Source organism: Arachis stenosperma, chromosome 6, assembly GCF_014773155.1.
Source record: "Arachis stenosperma cultivar V10309 chromosome 6, arast.V10309.gnm1.PFL2, whole genome shotgun sequence".
NCBI classification, from domain to species: Eukaryota; Viridiplantae; Streptophyta; class Magnoliopsida; order Fabales; family Fabaceae; genus Arachis; species Arachis stenosperma.
In genome coordinates, this window is record NC_080382.1 from 128,566,193 (window position 1) to 128,586,904 (window position 20,712).

At 37.2% G+C, this 20,712-nt stretch overlaps 1 protein-coding gene across 3 annotated transcripts in view; it reads left to right on the forward strand.

Annotated features, from left to right (window-relative positions):
• LOC130933235 (DNA replication complex GINS protein PSF2-like) overlaps positions 1-18,484 on the forward strand; it is a 29,201-nt gene extending 10,717 nt beyond the window's left edge. For 2 of the 3 annotated variants that reach the window (XM_057862787.1, XM_057862786.1), the window contains exons 5-8: positions 16,104-16,203; positions 16,311-16,341; positions 16,422-16,514; positions 17,589-17,820. In XM_057862787.1, the coding sequence (XP_057718770.1) occupies positions 16,104-16,203; positions 16,311-16,341; positions 16,422-16,514; positions 17,589-17,810 (446 nt within the window). In that variant the 3' untranslated portion in view covers positions 17,811-17,820. Of the gene's footprint in view, positions 1-16,103; positions 16,204-16,310; positions 16,342-16,421; positions 16,515-17,588; positions 17,821-17,941 lie in introns of those variants that run through there. The other variant, XM_057862788.1, reaches the window with a different exon arrangement.
• Positions 18,485-20,712: the final 2,228 nt, after the last annotated feature.

A 20,712-nucleotide genomic window follows, 5' to 3' on the forward strand; every position in this document is an offset into this window, starting at 1 on the left:
GTTCAATACCTCGAAACCAGTTATCAGCGTCAGTCACAACGAGTGTACCCTTGAACTTAGGCGGATTAACCTTCAGAAAGGTCGCAAGGGTCATAGGTCTTCCAGGATGCCCTAAATTATTCTCATCATTTCCACTATCTTCCCCATGCTCATTCTCATTCCCGTTTCTCACTCCAAGACGATCAACAGCCCTAGCCGCTGCTACTGCAGCCTCACGCACTGCCTCAGCCACAGCGTTCATGGTAGTCATAAATGTCTCCTGTTCCCTCTCGTAGTTAACATTAGGAATTCCTTCCCGTACGCCTCGTCTCCGTGAACCCATCGTGGTCCCGTTCACACCAAACAATCATTATTAAGGTGATCAGTCTTAACACTTCAAGTCAAGTGTGAACATTCCCATAATGAAAACACAGAAACAATCATGCAACATATATCACTGGGATATCCTATACGCATGAGACACACAACAGAGTATACAATGAAGCATAGTCAGTCCACTCCCCAGGCTCTACTGGGAACGAACTGCTCTGATACCAAATTGTAACGACCCAATTTTCAATATGTCTAGATCATACCGGAAACTGAGCGCTACCAATTTGTCTTCCTAATTATTATCTATTATTATCATATGAGCCTGATACGTTGTTAAAAACGTGGTTAATTTGCGAGGTATATTTTTTTTTGTTTGAAAACATTTGGGTTAATAGACGGAATCATACATAATCAATTCACAACTGATAACAGATAAAACATTTATAAACAACCACACATAAATACATCACGAGTAGCTAGCAACATTCATTTATCCAGCCTTTGTTAGAGTATAGACCTTTAGTTAGAACACCCCTAGATATAGCTAGATAATAATTATATACATATACATACATATAACATCCCAGGTCCTGACCTGTTCAAGAAGTCCCTAAGCTGGCACCCAGGCTAGCCTAGACTCTATACTCGCCTAGTCCCTCTAAACTACTAAAGCGAGGGAAAGTACGTTCTAAGTCTTCAAAACTCAAGTCAGGTGAACGTCACCAAAGGTAGGACATCATCTGCTATTCCTCTGCACGATCAGACATTGCCATAGGACGTCCCTCTGGTACCTCATCAAGTAGCCACACAACGGGAGTCTCGTACACAGGATTTAGGTTAAAGTGCGCATACGAACGGGGTGCAGACGTTGGCTGGTCTCATGGTATATACGTATAATCAGAGAACGATATCCACCCTAGACTCAGAAGACTATCTAGAGCAGAATCCTCTTTGCAGATCCATCATCAACGAACTACGGTAAGGTACTCTTACTTCCATCTGAAGGGGAAGGGAGAGAGAAGGGGTAAGAACTGGGGAGTTCTTAGTAGGGTCGGGGTTATTAGTTATGTTCATTTATTTGGGGTCGATTAGCAGACGAATAATAGAATATAGCGAAGCAGTAAACAAAGGACAAAGACAGAAAGAGAAAGTAAAGACAATAGAAAGCAGAACACAAACAAAAGAATACAAGCAAATAAAACATAGAAATAGCATACAAGCAGACAAACACAAAGAAATAGATCACACACAGAAAGGAATGCAACAGAGAATGATGCGCAGACAAGAATGATGCATGTCTAGTCCTAGTACAGGCCATGAGCTCATGTGTCGGTTAGCACCTGCATTCCCGACATTTATCCGGTCACGAGTTCACGATTTCCCGGATACGATTTTCCGTTCAAATAAATGCGAATATAATTATTAGCAGCTCTATTGAGACAGCCTCTGCTTTCTACTCGCAGGAAATATACTCTTGGGAACGGAAAATTACTCTTGGGTTGCCTCAGGGCAACAGATAAATAAACAAACATCTCTTGGGTTGCATTAAGCAACATATATATACATATAATATCTCTTGGGTTGCATTACGCAACATATATAATATCTCTTGGGTTGCATTACGCAACATATATATATATATGTAATATCTCTTGGGTTGCCTCAAGCAACAAAAAAACTCTTCGATAAGAATTCCGCGCTTAGTCTCTTTACTCTGCTCTTATTTCTCTGTTTAACGTGTGTTCTTAAGACTTATGTAAATTTCGGTATGAATAGTTAGCCTGTCCCAAGTATAGGTTCATTAAGTCTATATTGAAACAGTTTAACTTTTCATATAATACCTAACCCTAGTCGCAACTCAAGGACTAACTATGTTGCCCTAGTTCGTTCACTAATGTCTGTCTGTTTTTCTGTCATTAAAACTTTACAGACTTTTTCTTCAATTTTTATCTTTTCTTTAACTTTTATCTTTTCTTTATCTTTTCCTCACTAACATGTTATTACCACTCCCTAAGTGTTTTATGAAGGTAATTATGAGATTCTGCACTTAAAGTTGTCTTTCTAAAGCTTTTACAGAAAACTGCCTTTTTCGCATTATTTTATTATTTTTATTAAAATATTATTTTTAATTAAATATTATTATTTAATATTTTATTATTATTATTATTTATTATTAAATTTTCGAAAATTAACTTTACTTTACTTTTAACCTTTAAAATTCACTTTTTACCACCCGTAACTTTTAATATTTCTACTTTAACTACCCTAACTTTCAAAAATTACAAAATAACCCCTCAAACACCAAAATAATTACTTCCTTGCCCTTTTATGAATCAAAAAGGTGTTCTTCATTGTTCTTCACCACACTCAAAGTGTTCTTCGTGTTCTTCATAAATTCTTCAGATTCTTTCTCTGTTTTTACCCGTTTTTCAATCTTTTCAGCAACCGATTTTTACCAAAATTCATAATAAATTCCCAGCCACTAAAACCCCATCTTTTCCACATGATTTTAACACAAATTGAACCTCAATTTAGGGCCTAGGGTTCGTTTTTCCAGCAGCCACAAGAACACACATTCATAGCTTGAATTTCATCAAATTTCATCAAAATTTCACCAAATTTTCACCAAAAATCAATATATGCAACCAATTTTTAGCACAGCCAAATAATACAACATTCACACATCTCAAACACAATTAATCAAGATTAATTTCGTGACACCCTACCTGGTTTTGCTGCTCCTAATTCGGTTAAACTTTCAGGTGGTCCTTAAGCACTTTTTCCTCCTAAATCACATCAAGAACAACTTTAAATCCAAAAACTCTCAACTGACCAAATCTCACTCAGCATGTTAGGAAGAGATATATCACCTTAGACTTGCTGGAAATTCACGTTTCTTGGCCCTCAAGTCAAGTTAAGCATGATTCCTAAGGAAAAACATCAAGAAAACACATGTTTACATGGTTTTCCTTGAAAACCGAATTGAAGAGGGAGGGAGACAGCCATCTCACCTTATTTCCAGCCTTGATAAGTCACATGGTTATGTAGATGAAGAAGAGAGGATCATTTTGGTGAAATCGGAGTTTTGATTTGAGTTTTAGTTCAGAAGAATCAAGCTTTGAAGATTAAAGGGTCATGAAAGTTTCTCTCTTTTCTCTCTTCACATTTTCGGCCAAAGGGAGTAAATGACCAGCCTTGGAGTGTCTTGGGGGTGTAAGGAGAGTTGTGATTGGTTGGCTTGAAGGTGGATTAAAATAATATTAAAATATCCCAGGTGTATAACTACTAAAACTAGATGTATCGGAACACTTGTAAAAACATCTCTAAAAATTATTTTCTGAGTTACTAGCATAAATGACACTAGTAACATATTTATTATGATAATAGAACATGTATAATGAGGCCTTAGCATTGCTAAAGTCATCAGAGAGTGCTGGTGCTAAGCTGCACCAGTAAACCGTAAACCCGGTTAAACCGATTTTCTGTTTTTAACAAAAACAGACCAGGTAACCTTATAATATCATTCAAGAAGCTTCTAATACTCATATAATGATGATATTACCCTATTATCTCTCTTCTCTCATGAATCGAGTCCGGTTCGTCAAACCGAGACTATTTACGAAAAATTGGATCAAAACTGCCAACTGATACGGTTCAAAAACTAGGTTCTTCGCGATTGCATTATCGAGCTTGCCTCAAAGGAGGTTCTAGCTTAAGGATGACATAATGATAATGAGGATTGAGATGCTTGATGATATAACAGAGGTGTTCCCTTTACAGATCTTTCGGAGAAATTCGTACTTTCAGAAAAGATCTCATGTACTCGAAAATCAGGGTTGTTACATTCTACCCTCCTAAAAGAAAATTTTGCCCTCAAAATTTCAGTTACCTGAGAATAGATGCGGGTAATCAGCTTTCATCTTATCCTCCAGTTCCCAAGTGTGTTCTTCTTTTCCTCTTTGTCCCCAAGCTACTTTGACTAAGCGAACAGTCTTGCCTCTCAGCTGCTTATCACTTCTTTCTACGATCTGAACTGGTGATGCTTGATATGTCAAATGATTTCATAGCTGTACTGTTTCTGGTCGTAAAATGTGACTCTCATCGGGAATATATTTCCTAAGTTGTGAGACATGAAAAACATCATGAAGGTTTGATAAATAAGGAGGAAGGACTATTTGATAAGCTACTAGACCGACTCTTTTAAGTATTTGGAAAAGGTTCCATGTATTGCGGGGTAAGCCTTTTAGTCTTAAGGGCTCTACCTATTCCAGTAATCGAAGTTACTTCTAGTAAGACACGGTTTCCGTCACTAAACTCTAAGGGTCTACGTCTATTATCGGCATAGCTCTTTTGACGACTCTGTGCTGTCTGGATCTTCCGACGAATCTCCTTTATCTTCTCAGTAGTTTCTTACACTAAGTCTAGACCTAAGACACTAGCTTCTCCATCGTCATTCCAACACAATGGTGTCCGACATCTTTTTCCATAGAGAGCTTCATATGGTGCCATCCCGATACTTTATTGGAAACTGTTGTTGTAGACGAACTCGACCAACGGCAAATATTTATCCCAACTACCTTGGTTATCCATCACACAAGATCTTAGCATGTCTTCCAATGTCTGGATTGTCCGCTCTGATTGTCCGTCTGTCTGAGGATGGTATGCTGTACTCATATGCAATTCTGTTCCTAAAGCTTTCTGGAAAGCTCCCCAAAATCTGGAAGTAAACCTCGGATCTCGGTCTGAAACAATTGATGAAGGTATTCCGTGCAATCGTACGATTTCTTGAATATATCCGTGCCAGCCTTTCTAATGTATAGTCAACTCGAATCGGAAGGAAGTGCGCTGATTTTGTCAACCTGTCCACAATTATCTAAATGGCATCGTGTCCTGTTGAAGTCCTTGGCAATCCCATAACAAAATCCATAGTGATCTGCTCCCATTTCCATTGTGGTATTTCTAAGGGTTGCAGGGTTCCTGACGGCTTCTGATGTTCCACCTTCACCTTCTGGCAGGTTAAACATCTTGAGACATAATCAGCTACTTTTCTCTTTAAGCCCGGCCACCAAAATATTTGTTTCAAGTCTCGATACATCTTTGTCACTCCAGGGTGCATAGAAAGTCTGCTTTGATGAGCTTCTGTAAGAATCTTTTGTTGCAATTCTCCAGAGTTAGGCACACAAATTCTGTTCTTGTACCTCCATAGGCCACTACGATCCTATCTCATAGCTTCTTCAACTCTGCAAGCAATGGTGACATCCGGTACGGTGCTATGAAAATTGGTCCGGTTCCAGGTACTAGATCAATGCTGAATTTTATCTCTTACTGAGGAAGAAACTCAGGTATGTCGTCCAAGAAAACATCAGGAAATTCTTTCACCATTTGGGTCCGTTCTAAGCTCAATTCACTATCATTCAAGCTAGCCGCTAACAGAACGTACCCCTCACAATCACTCCCACCTAAGGTAACTCTTACAGAATTCAGATATAAGGTGTGGGACAAAAATGGTTTAGTACATAGACTATTAGATGGAATAACAGTAGTTTTTTTAAAATAATCAAAGAAAACATGATACTTAGATAACCAATCTAATCCTAAAAAAACTTCTAAGCCAGATGGAGATAAGCAGATTAGATCGTGTATAAAAGTCCTGTTCCTAATAGCGAATGGTACTTGCAGGCACACTAAACTGGTCAAAGCATTTTGGGACGCAGGTGTATGGACAATCAAGTAAAAAATCAATTTAAAGAAATATAATCCTAACTCGTGAGCAATAATTAGAGAAATAAAGAATGCGATGCACCCGAATCATACAGTACAGTTAGAAATCGATTCTTGACATAGCCTGACCTTGAATGAGGGTGTTCGATTGCACAACATTGTCAATAGTGATAGCAAACACTCGTCCTTGTTGTTGAGTGCTAACTGGATTTCGAGTAAATCCCTTTGGACAATCCTTGGCAATATGTCTAAGTTCTCTACAAGCATAGCAGTTAGGTGATCCGAACTGGCAAGACCTGTTATCATGCTCTTTTCCGCATTACTTACATGCAGTGTTTATGTAAGCCTGATGGGCTCGTTTACCATTACCTTGCCTTACTTTACCTCCATTCTTACCCATACGGCGATCAGTAATGTTACCAACTTGTAGGTTCTTACGCTGTCGTATGCCACGTGCTTTAAAATGCACCCTTCTCCCAGCTGTCTGATGATTGCTAAGACGCCTTGGTGGAAATCCTTGGCGACTCACTTTAGCCACAATCACTTTCTTAATACATTCTTCCACTAACTTGCTCTTGTTGACTAATTCGGCAAAATTACGTATCTCCAGCGAAACTATTGAACTTATCAGATCAACACAAAGGCCTCCTTCAAACTTCAAGCACTTCCATTCTTCAAGGTCAGCAGGATCCCCTTGACAGATCTTAGAGAAACAACAAAAGTCATCAAACTTACGGGCATACTCAGCAACAGTCATATCCACTTGCCTCAGCTGCATAAGCTCCATCTCCTTAGCATCTCGTGTTGCTCCCGGAAAATACTTTTTATAAAATTTGTCCCTAAAGATATCCCAAGGAATGTTATTTTCATTCTGTTGTAGCAGTCGTTGTATCCCCTGCCACCAGTACTCAGCTTCTCCCTCGAGCATATAAGTAGCAAACTCCACGTGTTGTCCTTCCGGAACATGCTGCGCCCTCAGTGATCGTTCAATACCTCGAAACCAGTTATCAGCGTCAGTCACAACGAGTGTACCCTTGAACTTAGGCGGATTAACCTTCAGAAAGGTCGCAAGGGTCATAGGTCTTCCAGGATGCCCTAAATTATTCTCATCATTTCCACTATCTTCCCCATGCTCATTCTCATTCCCGTTTCTCACTCCAAGACGATCAACAGCCCTAGCCGCTGCTACTGCAGCCTCACGCACTGCCTCAGCCACAGCGTTCATGGTAGTCATAAATGTCTCCTGTTCCCTCTCGTAGTTAACATTAGGAATTCCTTCCCGTACGCCTCGTCTCCGTGAACCCATCGTGGTCCCGTTCACACCAAACAATCATTATTAAGGTGATCAGTCTTAACACTTCAAGTCAAGTGTGAACATTCCCATAATGAAAACACAGAAACAATCATGCAACATATATCACTGGGATATCCTATACGCATGAGACACACAACAGAGTATACAATGAAGCATAGTCAGTCCACTCCCCAGGCTCTACTGGGAACGAACTGCTTTGATACCAAATTGTAACGACCCAATTTTCAATATGTCTAGATCATACCGGAAACTGAGCGCTACCAATTTGTCTTCCTAATTATTATCTATTATTTATCATATGAGCCTGATACGTTGTTAAAAACGTGGTTAATTTGCGAGGTATATTTTTTTTTTGTTTGAAAACATTTGGGTTAATAGACGGAATCATACATAATCAATTCACAACTGATAACAGATAAAACATTTATAAACAACCACACATAAATACATCACGAGTAGCTAGCAACATTCATTTATCCAGCCTTTGTTAGAGTATAGACCTTTAGTTAGAACACCCCTAGATATAGCTAGATAATAATTATATACATATACATACATATAACATCCCAGGTCCTGACCTGTTCAAGAAGTCCCTAAGCTGGCACCCAGGCTAGCCTAGACTCTATACTCGCCTAGTCCCTCTAAACTACTAAAGCGAGGGAAAGTACGTTCTAAGTCTTCAAAACTCAAGTCAGGTGAACGTCACCAAAGGTAGGACATCATCTGCTATTCCTCTGCACGATCAGACATTGCCATAGGACGTCCCTCTGGTACCTCATCAAGTAGCCACACAACGGGAGTCTCGTACACAGGATTTAGGTTAAAGTGCGCATACGAACGGGGTGCAGACGTTGGCTGGTCTCATGGTATATACGTATAATCAGAGAACGATATCCACCCTAGACTCAGAAGACTATCTAGAGCAGAATCCTCTTTGCAGATCCATCATCAACGAACTACGGTAAGGTACTCTTACTTCCATCTGAAGGGGAAGGGAGAGAGAAGGGGTAAGAACTGGGGAGTTCTTAGTAGGGTCGGGGTTATTAGTTATGTTCATTTATTTGGGGTCGATTAGCAGACGAATAATAGAATATAGCGAAGCAGTAAACAAAGGACAAAGACAGAAAGAGAAAGTAAAGACAATAGAAAGCAGAACACAAACAAAAGAATACAAGCAAATAAAACATAGAAATAGCATACAAGCAGACAAACACAAAGAAATAGATCACACACAGAAAGGAATGCAACAGAGAATGATGCGCAGACAAGAATGATGCATGTCTAGTCCTAGTACAGGCCATGAGCTCATGTGTCGGTTAGCACCTGCATTCCCGACATTTATCCGGTCACGAGTTCACGATTTCCCGGATACGATTTTCCGTTCAAATAAATGCGAATATAATTATTAGCAGCTCTATTGAGACAGCCTCTGCTTTCTACTCGCAGGAAATATACTCTTGGGAACGGAAAATTACTCTTGGGTTGCCTCAGGGCAACAGATAAATAAACAAACATCTCTTGGGTTGCATTAAGCAACATATATACATATAATATCTCTTGGGTTGCATTACGCAACATATATAATATCTCTTGGGTTGCATTACGCAACATATATATATATGTAATATCTCTTGGGTTGCCTCAAGCAACAAAAAAACTCTTCGATAAGAATTCCGCGCTTAGTCTCTTTACTCTGCTCTTATTTCTCTGTTTAACGTGTGTTCTTAAGACTTATGTAAATTTCGGTATGAATAGTTAGCCTGTCCCAAGTATAGGTTCATTAAGTCTATATTGAAACAGTTTAACTTTTCATATAATACCTAACCCTAGTCGCAACTCAAGGACTAACTATGTTGCCCTAGTTCGTTCACTAATGTCTGTCTGTTTTTCTGTCATTAAAACTTTACAGACTTTTTCTTCAATTTTTATCTTTTCTTTAACTTTTATCTTTTCTTTATCTTTTCCTCACTAACATGTTATTACCACTCCCTAAGTGTTTTATGAAGGTAATTATGAGATTCTGCACTTAAAGTTGTCTTTCTAAAGCTTTTACAGAAAACTGCCTTTTTCGCATTATTTTATTATTTTTATTAAAATATTATTTTTAATTAAATATTATTATTTAATATTTTTATTATTTATTATTTTATTATTAAATTTTCGAAAATTAACTTTACTTTTACTTTTAACCTTTAAAATTCACTTTTTACCACCCGTAACTTTTAATATTTCTACTTTAACCACCCTAACTTTCAAAAATTACAAAATAACCCCTCAAACACCAAAATAATTACTTCCTTGCCCTTTTATGAATCAAAAAGGTGTTCTTCATTGTTCTTCACCACACTCAAAGTGTTCTTCGTGTTCTTCATAAATTCTTCAGATTCTTTCTCTGTTTTTACCCGTTTTTCAATCTTTTCAGCAACCGATTTTTACCAAAATTCATAATAAATTCCCAGCCACTAAAACCCCATCTTTTCCACATGATTTTAACACAAATTGAACCTCAATTTAGGGCCTAGGGTTCGTTTTTCCAGCAGCCACAAGAACACACATTCATAGCTTGAATTTCATCAAATTTCATCAAAATTTCACCAAATTTTCACCAAAAATCAATCATATATGCAACCAATTTTTAGCACAGCCAAATAATACAACATTCACACATCTCAAACACAATTAATCAAGATTAATTTCGTGACACCCTACCTGGTTTTGCTGCTCCTAATTCGGTTAAACTTTCAGGTGGTCCTTAAGCACTTTTTCCTCCTAAATCACATCAAGAACAACTTTAAATCCAAAAACTCTCAACTGACCAAATCTCACTCAGCATGTTAGGAAGAGATATATCACCTTAGACTTGCTGGAAATTCACGTTTCTTGGCCCTCAAGTCAAGTTAAGCATGATTCCTAAGGAAAAACATCAAGAAAACACATGTTTACATGGTTTTCCTTGAAAACCGAATTGAAGAGGGAGGGAGGCAGCCATCTCACCTTATTTCCAGCCTTGATAAGTCACATGGTTATGTAGATGAAGAAGAGAGGATCATTTTGGTGAAATCGGAGTTTTGATTTGAGTTTTAGTTCAGAAGAATCAAGCTTTGAAGATTAAAGGGTCATGAAAGTTTCTCTCTTTTCTCTCTTCACATTTTCGGCCAAAGGGAGTAAATGACCAGCCTTGGAGTGTCTTGGGGGTGTAAGGAGAGTTGTGATTGGTTGGCTTGAAGGTGGATTAAAATAATATTAAAATATCCCAGGTGTATAACTACTAAAACTAGATGTATCGGAACACTTGTAAAAACATCTCTAAAAATTATTTTCTGAGTTACTAGCATAAATGACACTAGTAACATATTTATTATGATAATAGAACATGTATAATGAGGCCTTAGCATTGCTAAAGTCATCAGAGAGTGCTGGTGCTAAGCTGCACCAGTAAACCGTAAACCCGGTTAAACCGATTTTCTGTTTTTAACAAAAACAGACCAGGTAACCTTATAATATCATTCAAGAAGCTTCTAATACTCATATAATGATGATATTACCCTATTATCTCTCTTCTCTCATGAATCGAGTCCGGTTCGTCAAACCGAGACTATTTACGAAAAATTGGATCAAAACTGCCAACCGATACGGTTCAAAAACTAGGTTCTTCGCGATTGCATTATCGAGCTTGCCTCAAAGGAGGTTCTAGCTTAAGGATGACATAATGATAATGAGGATTGAGATGCTTGATGATATAACAGAGGTGTTCCCTTTACAGATCTTTCGGAGAAATTCGTACTTTCAGAAAAGATCTCATGTACTCGAAAATCAGGGTTGTTACAATTGACACATTCCCTTAATTTGGTATAGGTTTAGTGATCATAGATAATTTGGTTACTCTATTTCTATGGAATTGAATTAGGAATTTAATAAGTTCTCTTAAAGTTATGTTGAATCCGCCTATGCTACACCTGTGGAACATAGCCGATTCCAAGCCCGGATAAAGGAAGAGGGTTGTGTTAGGCTTTCGACAACCAACATAAAAACGGAGTCAAATCTTCATGACGTGGATCAAAAGACGTTATTGTGCTAAAACTAGGTCGTTTTCCGGAAGCAACCCGCTGTATGGCTCGCTTATAATGTTAAATGAGCAAGAGCCACTGCATCGGTACCTGGGTGTAGTATTAAATGAGCAAGGGTTCTCGCGTTTTCGTGAACGGACGAGAGTAAAGCTAGTTCACAAAGAAAAAGGTAAAGGTAAAGGTTGGAGCGACAGAAGGTTGAGATTTGGGACATGGAACATGGACACTCTAACAGGAAAATCTATGGAGGTAGTGGATACAAGAGGAAGATTAACATCATGTGTCTACAAGAAACAAAATGGGTCGGCGCGAAGGCTAGGAAGTTGGATACCTCTGGGTTCAAACTTTGGTATACAAGAAAAGTGAAGAATAGGAATGGGATAGGTATTATCGTGGATAAGTAGTGGAAGGATGTAGTAGATGGTAAGAGGATGGGTGATCGGATCATCTCTATCAAACTTGTGGTGGAAGGAGGTATTTTTCATGTGATTAGCACCTATGCACCGCAAGTAGGTTCGGACGAGCAATACAAGATAATGTTTTGGGATGATCTAGAGAGTTTGGTCCAAGACATGCCTTCGGGAGATAAGTTTTTCTTAGGAGATTTAAATGGTCTTGTTGGGAGAGAAGTGAATGGGTATGGAAGTATTTACGGAGGCTATGCTTTCAGGGTGGTCAATATCGAGGGTAAAACTATTTTGGACTTTTCCTCAACCGTTGACCTTCTCATCGCAGATACATGTTTTAAAAAGAAAGATGAACATCTTATAACCTATAAGAGTGGCATGACAAACTCTCAAATCGACTTTTTCTTGCTGAGGAGAGTCAACCGAAAATTTTGCATTAATTGTAAAATTATTACGAGAGGGAGTTTAACAACACAACATATGATGCTCGTCATGGATTTTTGTGTTGAGCAAAAATTGAGAAAAAGACGTAATACGAAAAACCCAAGGACGAAATGGTGGCAGATGAAAGGCAAGGAGCAAAAAAATTTCCTAAGACGGATAGGAGAAGAGGCAAAGTGGGAATGAGATGAAAGCGCGGAGGAGATGTAGAGGGAGATGACAGAAGTTATTAGAAGAACAGTAAAAAAAAGTTTTGGTGAATCTAGAAGGATAGGAGCAAGAGATAAGGAGTCTTGGTGGTGGAATGTGAGTGTACAAAAAAAAAAAGACAAAACGGGAGTGCTTTAAAGAGTGATTTTTGTGCCGTGATGCAGATAATTGGAAAAAATATAAGGCGGCTAAGAAAGACAAAAGTGGCTGTAAGTGAAGCAAGAACAATGACATATGAGGGTTTCTATCAGTCTTTAGGCACGAAAGAAGAAGAAAAATGTTTATATAGAATCGTAAAGAGCCGTGAAAGAAAAATAGAAGACTTGGATCAGGTTAAGTGCATAAAAGATAAAGAGGGAGAGGTTTTGGCTCAAGATGAGAAGATCAATGAAATGTGGAAGAGCTACTTCTACGAGTTATTTAATTAAGGGCAGAGGATTCTTCTGAGTCTTGGTCGGTTATGCACAAGGGAAAAAGATCAAAACTTCGATTACTATTAAAGGGTTCGAGATTTCGGGTTAAAAGAGGCTCTTAAGCGGATGAAAAATGACAGGGCAATAGGACTCGATAATATTCCGATTAAAGTTTGAAAAGGCCTTGGAGAGAAAGGCATCAATTGGTTAACCAAGTTTTTTAATAAGATTTTAAGGTCAATGAAGATGTCAGATGAGTGGAGAAAGAACACCTTGGTACCTATCTATAAGAATAAAGGGGGTATACAGAGTTATGGAAACTATAGAGGGATTAAGTTCATGAGCCATAACATGAAATTACGGAAAAATGTCATAGAAAGGAGGCTGAGACAAGAGACACAATACCACTGAAACTCCATACCTGTTAAGAAGAATGATGGAGATGTATCATAGTGATAAAAGAGATCTACATATAGTGTTTATTGATTTGAAAAAATGTACGATAGGGTACCAAGTGAGGTCTTATGAAAGGTTTTGGAAAGGAAAAGAATAATGATCGCATATATTCGTGCAATTAAAGACATGTATAATGTGGCTATAACTAGTGTGAAGACTCAAGGTGATGTGATAGAGAAATTTTCTATTGGTATAGGATTATACCAGGGATCATTCTTAAGTCCATACTTTTTCACATTAGTTTTGGAAGCACTCACAGAGTATATCCAAGAGCCTGTGCCATGGTGCATGTTTTTTGCTGATGATATCGTCCTTATAGAAGAGTTAAGGAAAAACCTAAATAAGAAGTTGGATTTATAGAGAGAAGCTCTAGAAGTGTATGGTCTGCGTATAAGCCGTAGCAAGACGAAATATATGGAATGTAAATTCGACTGCCGAAGGAAAAACCCTAATACAAAAGTGACGATTGGAGAAAACATCCTACGAAAAGTTAAAAGTTTTAAGTATCTTGGGTGCATCATACAAGATAATTGAGGGATTGAACAAGATGTAAATTATAAGATCCAAGTAGGTCAAAGTGGCGGAATGCGTCTGGTTTTATATGTGACAAAAAAGTGTCTTTAAAACTTAAAAGTAAATTCTATCGCACTGCTATCAAACCGGCTATACTTTATGGTATAAAGTGTTGGGCGGCCGAAAGGGAGCACGAACATAAGTGTGGTAGAGATGAAGATGTTGAGGTAGATGAGTGGTCATACGCAATTGGATAGAATAAGGAACGAAGATGTAAGAGAGAGAGAGTTGGAGTAGCACTTATTGTGGAAAAGATGGTAGAATCGCGTCTCATGTGGTTTGGACATTTGATAAGAAGACCGGCAGAGCACCCAATCAGGAGGGTGGATGAGTTGGAAGATAGAAAAGGGGTGAAAGGCAGAAGAAGACATAGAAAGACCATCCATGAGCTTAATGGCGTTGTTTGATCCATGTAGCCGACCGCCTAGTGGAAGAAGACTTTGTTGTTTTTTTGTTGTTGTCTTCTCTTCTCTTCACATCAAGTCATTTGTACTATTTGAGCATTATTCATGCCTCTTCTGTTGAGCATTTCTAGAATGTAACTAGAAGGGTTAATGAAAGAGTGAATTTGAAATCAACTTTATTGTGATTAATAGTAGGAAATCTCCTTTTTGATTTACATTAGAAAAATTTGCTTTTTGCCTTTTTAGAGATATCGAAATAACAAAAAAATCTACATATGATGTTTATTTATTTGGAAAAAGTATATGATAGGATACCAAGAGAGATGCTATGGAAGGTCTTTGAAAAAAAGAGGGTAAGGATTGTATAAATTTGTGCAATTAAGGATATGTACGACGGGATTACTACTAGTATGAAAACTCAAAGTGGTGTGACAGAAAAATTTTCTATTGGTGTAAGATTGCACCAAGGATCATCTCTATCTCTATATCTCTTCACATTGGTTTTGGATGTGCTTGCATATCCAGGAACTAGTACCATGATGCATGTTTTTTGCCGATGACATCGTACTTATGGGAGAAACAATGAAAGATTTAAATCAGAAGTTAGAGTTGTGGAGAAGAGCTTAGAAGGGTATGGTTTGAGCATAAGCCGCAGTAAGATGGTATATATGGAATTTAAGATTGGCAGGTCAGGAGGAAATAATAATATAGAAGTGAAAATTGGAGAAACCATTCTACAGCAAGGAAAATGTTTTAAGTATCTTGAATGTATGATATAGGATAATAAAGAAATTGAGGATGTAAAACATTGGATACAAGTGGGCTGGTTAAAGTAGCAGAGTGCATCTGGTTTGATATGCGACAAAAGAGTACCTTTAAAATTTAAAGAAAAATTTTATTGCACTGCCATTAGACCGGTTATGTTATATGAAATAGAGTGTTGGGTGGCAAAGAATGAGTATGAACATAAGTTAAGCGCGACAGAGATGAGGAGGTTGGGATGGATGAACGGTTACACACGTATGGACAAAATAAAGAATGAAGATATAAGAGAGAAAGTTGGAGTAACGCTTATTGTAGAAAAGATGGTAAAACCTCGTCTCAGGTGGTTTAGATATGTGGGAAGAAGATCAATAAAGCACCCAGTTAAAGAGGTAGATGAGATGGAAGATGAACAGATGACTAATAGAAGATGAACAGGTGACGAATAGTAGAGGAAGACTTAAAAGGACTTATACATGAGGTGGTCAAAGGAGATCTACATGACAACAGTCTCACTATAGACATGATACATGATAGGGCGCAACGACATCATTTAATCCATATAGTTGACTCTATCTAATGGAATGAGATTTTGTTGTTATTGTTGCTGCTATTGCTTTTTTACAAACTACATTTCGATCTTACGTACTTGCATTGGAAAAAGTCAAGATTCTGTTAACACAATAAGTTTTGGGGACTAGACCTTGATTAATAGGCCTTGGAAAGGGATTCAATTGAGTTAGTTGGTGAAGAAGAGCATAAGAGAGAGCATTAGAGAGATAGAAAGGGAAGTTGAAATATCAGTAGTTGACGGTCTAGGAGAGCAAGGGGGTATTTTAAGACCAAGAAATTCAAGTGTGTTGATTAACACGTGTATATACAAATTTTGTACAATAGTACTGCTTTCGTCTTGATCTATTGCTAGTTTGAAGGTTCTTGCTTTATGGTTTACACTGAAGCTAAATTAACAAATATACAAGGCCTAATATTATTCCAATTCCTTTTTCTTTTTCTATAACTAGAGAAGTTGACTCAAGTTTTGGAAGCTGAGCGAAACTCGCAAGAAATGTCAGAGCAACTGCCATTTCACTATGTAGAAATTTCTAGACTTCTGTTTGACCAGTAAGTCCAGAGTTTAAGAGACATTGCTCTTCTCATAAGAAAAAGAGACATTATTCTGTTTACCATTTTTCTCTTATTACATTAACTAACGTCTTTTCAAATTTTAGTGCAAATGATGACATCTCGGATGCATATATGGTGAGTATAGAAATGGTCCTCTTGTGGAAATATGTCCTGGGTTTTTTTTCAGATGCTTTACCTTATTATTTTCTATACAGGTGAGATCTCTAATTGAGGACATCAGAGATGTACGATTTCATAAGGTTGAAACTGACCTGGAGGCATTCAATGGTCGCACAATTGCTGTTAAGGTAAATATTTTTAATTTTTTCTTTTGCATTAGGTAAATTTGATTCACTGATGGTTGTTTACAAGACCAGTGTTCCTGCCATATGTAATCAAGTGGTTCCTTCTTGTTGATTACATTATCATTCTGTACTAACTAAAGTTCTTTTTTTATAATTTCTTTCATGAAAATAGAGTTTCGTTCATAAGAAAAAAAATTTTCAAAGAATAATCTTGGCAAATAAATTTTGAGGGCCTCGAATGCATAGGCAAGTTGCCAAAGTAAATAGATATAAAATTTCTAATACCCAAATTAAACTCCTTTTGTCGACATATTTCAATAAACTGAAATCTTGACCATCTTGGAAAATGATATGTACATGACCATTATCTATAATAGTTCAAGTTTTTGCGTGGTTATTTTGGTCTCATCACATTTTTTCCACTGCTAGATTGGGTTTTGAGTAAAGTTGCCTTGCTTGAATTTTAGATAACAAAAGCTGGAAGATAAATAATCTTAAATTTTCTTGTGCTGTGTCTATTCCATAGTATTCATACTAATAGTCTAATATGCTTGTAAACCAAATTCAAGCATACAAGCAAGACAACTTGTTGCCTCCTAGAAGGCCACTTTCTAGTTAAAGGCGTATAATTGACTCTGCAGGTAAACGATAATGATATAGTAGAATACAGAGAGATCGGGTTCTCACTTTCCTACACTTGAATTACAATTGTTGCACCGAGAATTGCATGCATTTCTACACTTGTTTGTTCTCATAATGAGTTAATCTCCAAAGTGATCTCTTGAGATTCACCACATGCACTGAAATAGTTTCCGAAAGTGCAATTGCACCAATTATGTCTCAGATAGAAGTGTACCACGTTAGTCTATAATGGTGTGATGAGTTAGTTGATGGAAAAGGGCTGAAGGACTAATATAGTGCACTTTTGCTAATCTCAAGAATGTAAATTGGTGTGATTGGGGTCTCGAAGACTATTTTAGTGCACGCAACCAATCTGAGGGACTACTTTGGACCTTGAATCTCTCATAATAGGTCTTTGTATTTCTTGCTGGCAACATAATTCTTCATTTATTGTAGATAAAAAATTTGTCTGCCATGGAAGTGAATATAGTTCGCCCATTCATCGGAAGAGCTTTACAAGCATTCTATAAGCATGATAGTCCGGAGTTGATACCGGATCCGGAGAGAGTTCCTGATAGGCGACCGCAAGTTGTCCAAAATGCCCCAAGGGTATGTTTGTTATCTCTGTACTTTAGCAATGTTCATTTTCATTACATGATAAGTCCTGTAATGCTGTAGATACCTTTTAATTCCCTAATTCATTTTTTAAATCATTGACGAAAATTCAACATGACAAAAGCAGAAAAATACATTTTGGACTATCATATGCATTGATGGGTTTTAATGCTACTGGTATTTGCTTTTTGCAGCGGCAACTGCGAAGATAAGGTACTTACAGCTGGATCTGTGCTGCTGAATTCTTTGTACTAGGGTAGCTTGCGAGTTGAGACCTGAGTTCTCAATAATCAGGAAGATATGACGTTTCCTTATTTCTCATAAGTTACACACACACGTTGCATGTAGTTTTGTGTAATCACCTTAACGCATGCTATGCATTTATGAATTTCCCATCATTTTGTTGATGGAATTATGGGACATGGTTTGTCTGAAAGATCACCCTGACGTGGATTCTCCAACACTCTAGGTGGGGTGATATCCTCCAGGAAATCATATCGACAAACCATTCTTCTATGGCGAACAAAAATATAAAACCAAATTGTAAACGTAAAGAAAGAAAAGCAAGCAACACTTTGCCGCATAAAGCAGTAGTATACTAGTGTCCACGGACCTCTTGTATCGTCCAGCAAGGGTCAATCTTGCAGGGTAAAATTCAGTCAAGATCTAAGTTAACTAACCTTAAATATTTCTCAATTTCAAGATACGAAATGGTTTCACCAAAATCTGTAAGTAAAATATTCACACTATATTGGCTCTAGGATCACTCACTCATATAAATGACGCTATCATATTTTTCATCTTTCAATTTCATGGAGAGAATTTCAAAACATACTCATTTCATTATAGAACACACAAAATACATGTGCCTTTATATAGGCAATGCTTCCTACTAAAATAATAATTTATAAATCACAAATCAATTTTGTAATGACTACTATTTCATGAGTTGGCTTCATGAATCATCTTTCAACTTGTATTCATGTAGTTTCTATAATCTTCTAATTTCAATTCAATTTGATTTTGAATTCTTCAATGTTGTAGAATGTTGTAGTTATACTACTCTCTTAAATATTCTTCAAAAATCTTCAAGCTTCCAACATCTTCTAGTAAATAGATGATTGTTGTTTTCAACTCAAACTTTGCTTCTTCAATTCTTTAACCATGTTTCATGAAGATTCTAGTTTATGCAAGTTGATTTAAAATTTTTAATCAACATTGCCTCCCTTAAATCAAACTTGCAGAATTAATCATTCCAAGCATCTTCTTCAATTTGGAAAATAACTCGGTCTTTAATGGCTTTGTAAATATATCAGCAACTTGTTCTTCAGTTGGACAATACTCGATCACAACTTCTTTCTCATTTACCAACTCTCTGATTTTATGAACCCGAATATCAATATGCTTCGATCTTCCATGGAATACTGGATTTTTGCAAAGTGCAATAGCTGACTTGTTATCGCAAAATATTGTTGTTGGAGTACTTTGTTTCTCGTTCAATTCCTTAAGAATTCTTCTTAGCCAAATTGCTTGTGTTGCACAACTTGCTGCTGCTATATATTCTGCTTCTGCTATAGATAGTGCTACTACTGGTTATTTCTTTGACGACCATGAAATTGCACCAGAACCAAGATGAAATACAAACCCTGAAGTACTTTTCCTTGTTTTTATATCTCCGGCCTAATCACTATCAGTGTAGCCAACAAAGTTTACTTCATTAGTATTCTCATAATAAATTCCATCATTTAAAGTACCTTTGATATATCGAAGAATTCTCTTTGCCGCTTGCAAATGGTTGGTACAAGGCTCCTCCATAAATCTGCTAAGCAAATCAACTCCAAACACAATATCTGGTCTAGTTGCAGTCAAGTACCTTAGACTTCCAATCAAGCTTTTGTAGTATGTGGGATTTACTGCTCCTCCTTTATCTTCTCTCAGCAATTTGAACTTCTCTTTGACTGGAGTAAAAACTGGTTTTAAGTGCTCCTTTTGAAATTTCTTCAAAATATCATTTGCATATTTCTTCTAAGAAATGAAAATTCTGTCATCTCTTTGAACCACTTCAATGCCAAGAAAGTAAGACATCAAGCCTATATCTGTCATTTCAAAGTGCTTTATCATAGCCTCCCTAAATTCTGCAATTATCTTCAAATTGTTGCCAGTAAAGATTAAATCATCAACATAAAGACACACGATCAAGATATCTCCAGGTTCAACGAACTTGATATAAAGAGTATATTCAAATGGACATCTTTTGAAACCATTCTGAGTAAAATAAGAATCAATCTTCTTGTACCACGCTCTTGGTGCTTGCTTTAACCCGTACAAAGCTTTCTTCAATTTGTAAACTTTATTTTCTTTTCCAAAAATTTCATATCCTGCAGGTTGCTCAACATACACTTCTTCTTCTAAAGTGCCATTTAGAAATGCAGACTTAACATCCATTTGATGTACCTTCCACTTATTTTGAGCCGAGAGTGAAATAATCATACGAATAGTATCTAATCTAGCAACAGGAGCAAATACTTCAAAATAATCGATACCTGGCTTTTGTTTGTATCCTTTTGCAACTAGTCTTGCTTTGAAACGATCAACTTCACCGTTGGATTTGTACTTAGTCTTGTAAACCCACTTTACTCCAATCGGCTTCTTATCTGCTGGTAAATCTATCAGCTCTCATGTGTCATTCTTCTCAATGGCATGAATCTCCTCATCCATTGATTTCTTTCAATTGTTGTCTCTAGAGGCTTCTTCAAAGTTCAACGGCTCACAATCTGAAAAATAGAGCAAAATTTATGATTTCTTCATCGGACGGATTGTTGTCATTGCCAACTTCATAATCTGCTAATCTAGCAGGTAGTCTCCTCTCTCTTTGAGGTCTTCTAGATGATTCTGGTTGTTCGGTTGCGTCCGGTTGTCTTTCTTCTTCATCATCACATGTATTTGAAATTACAATCAGATGCTT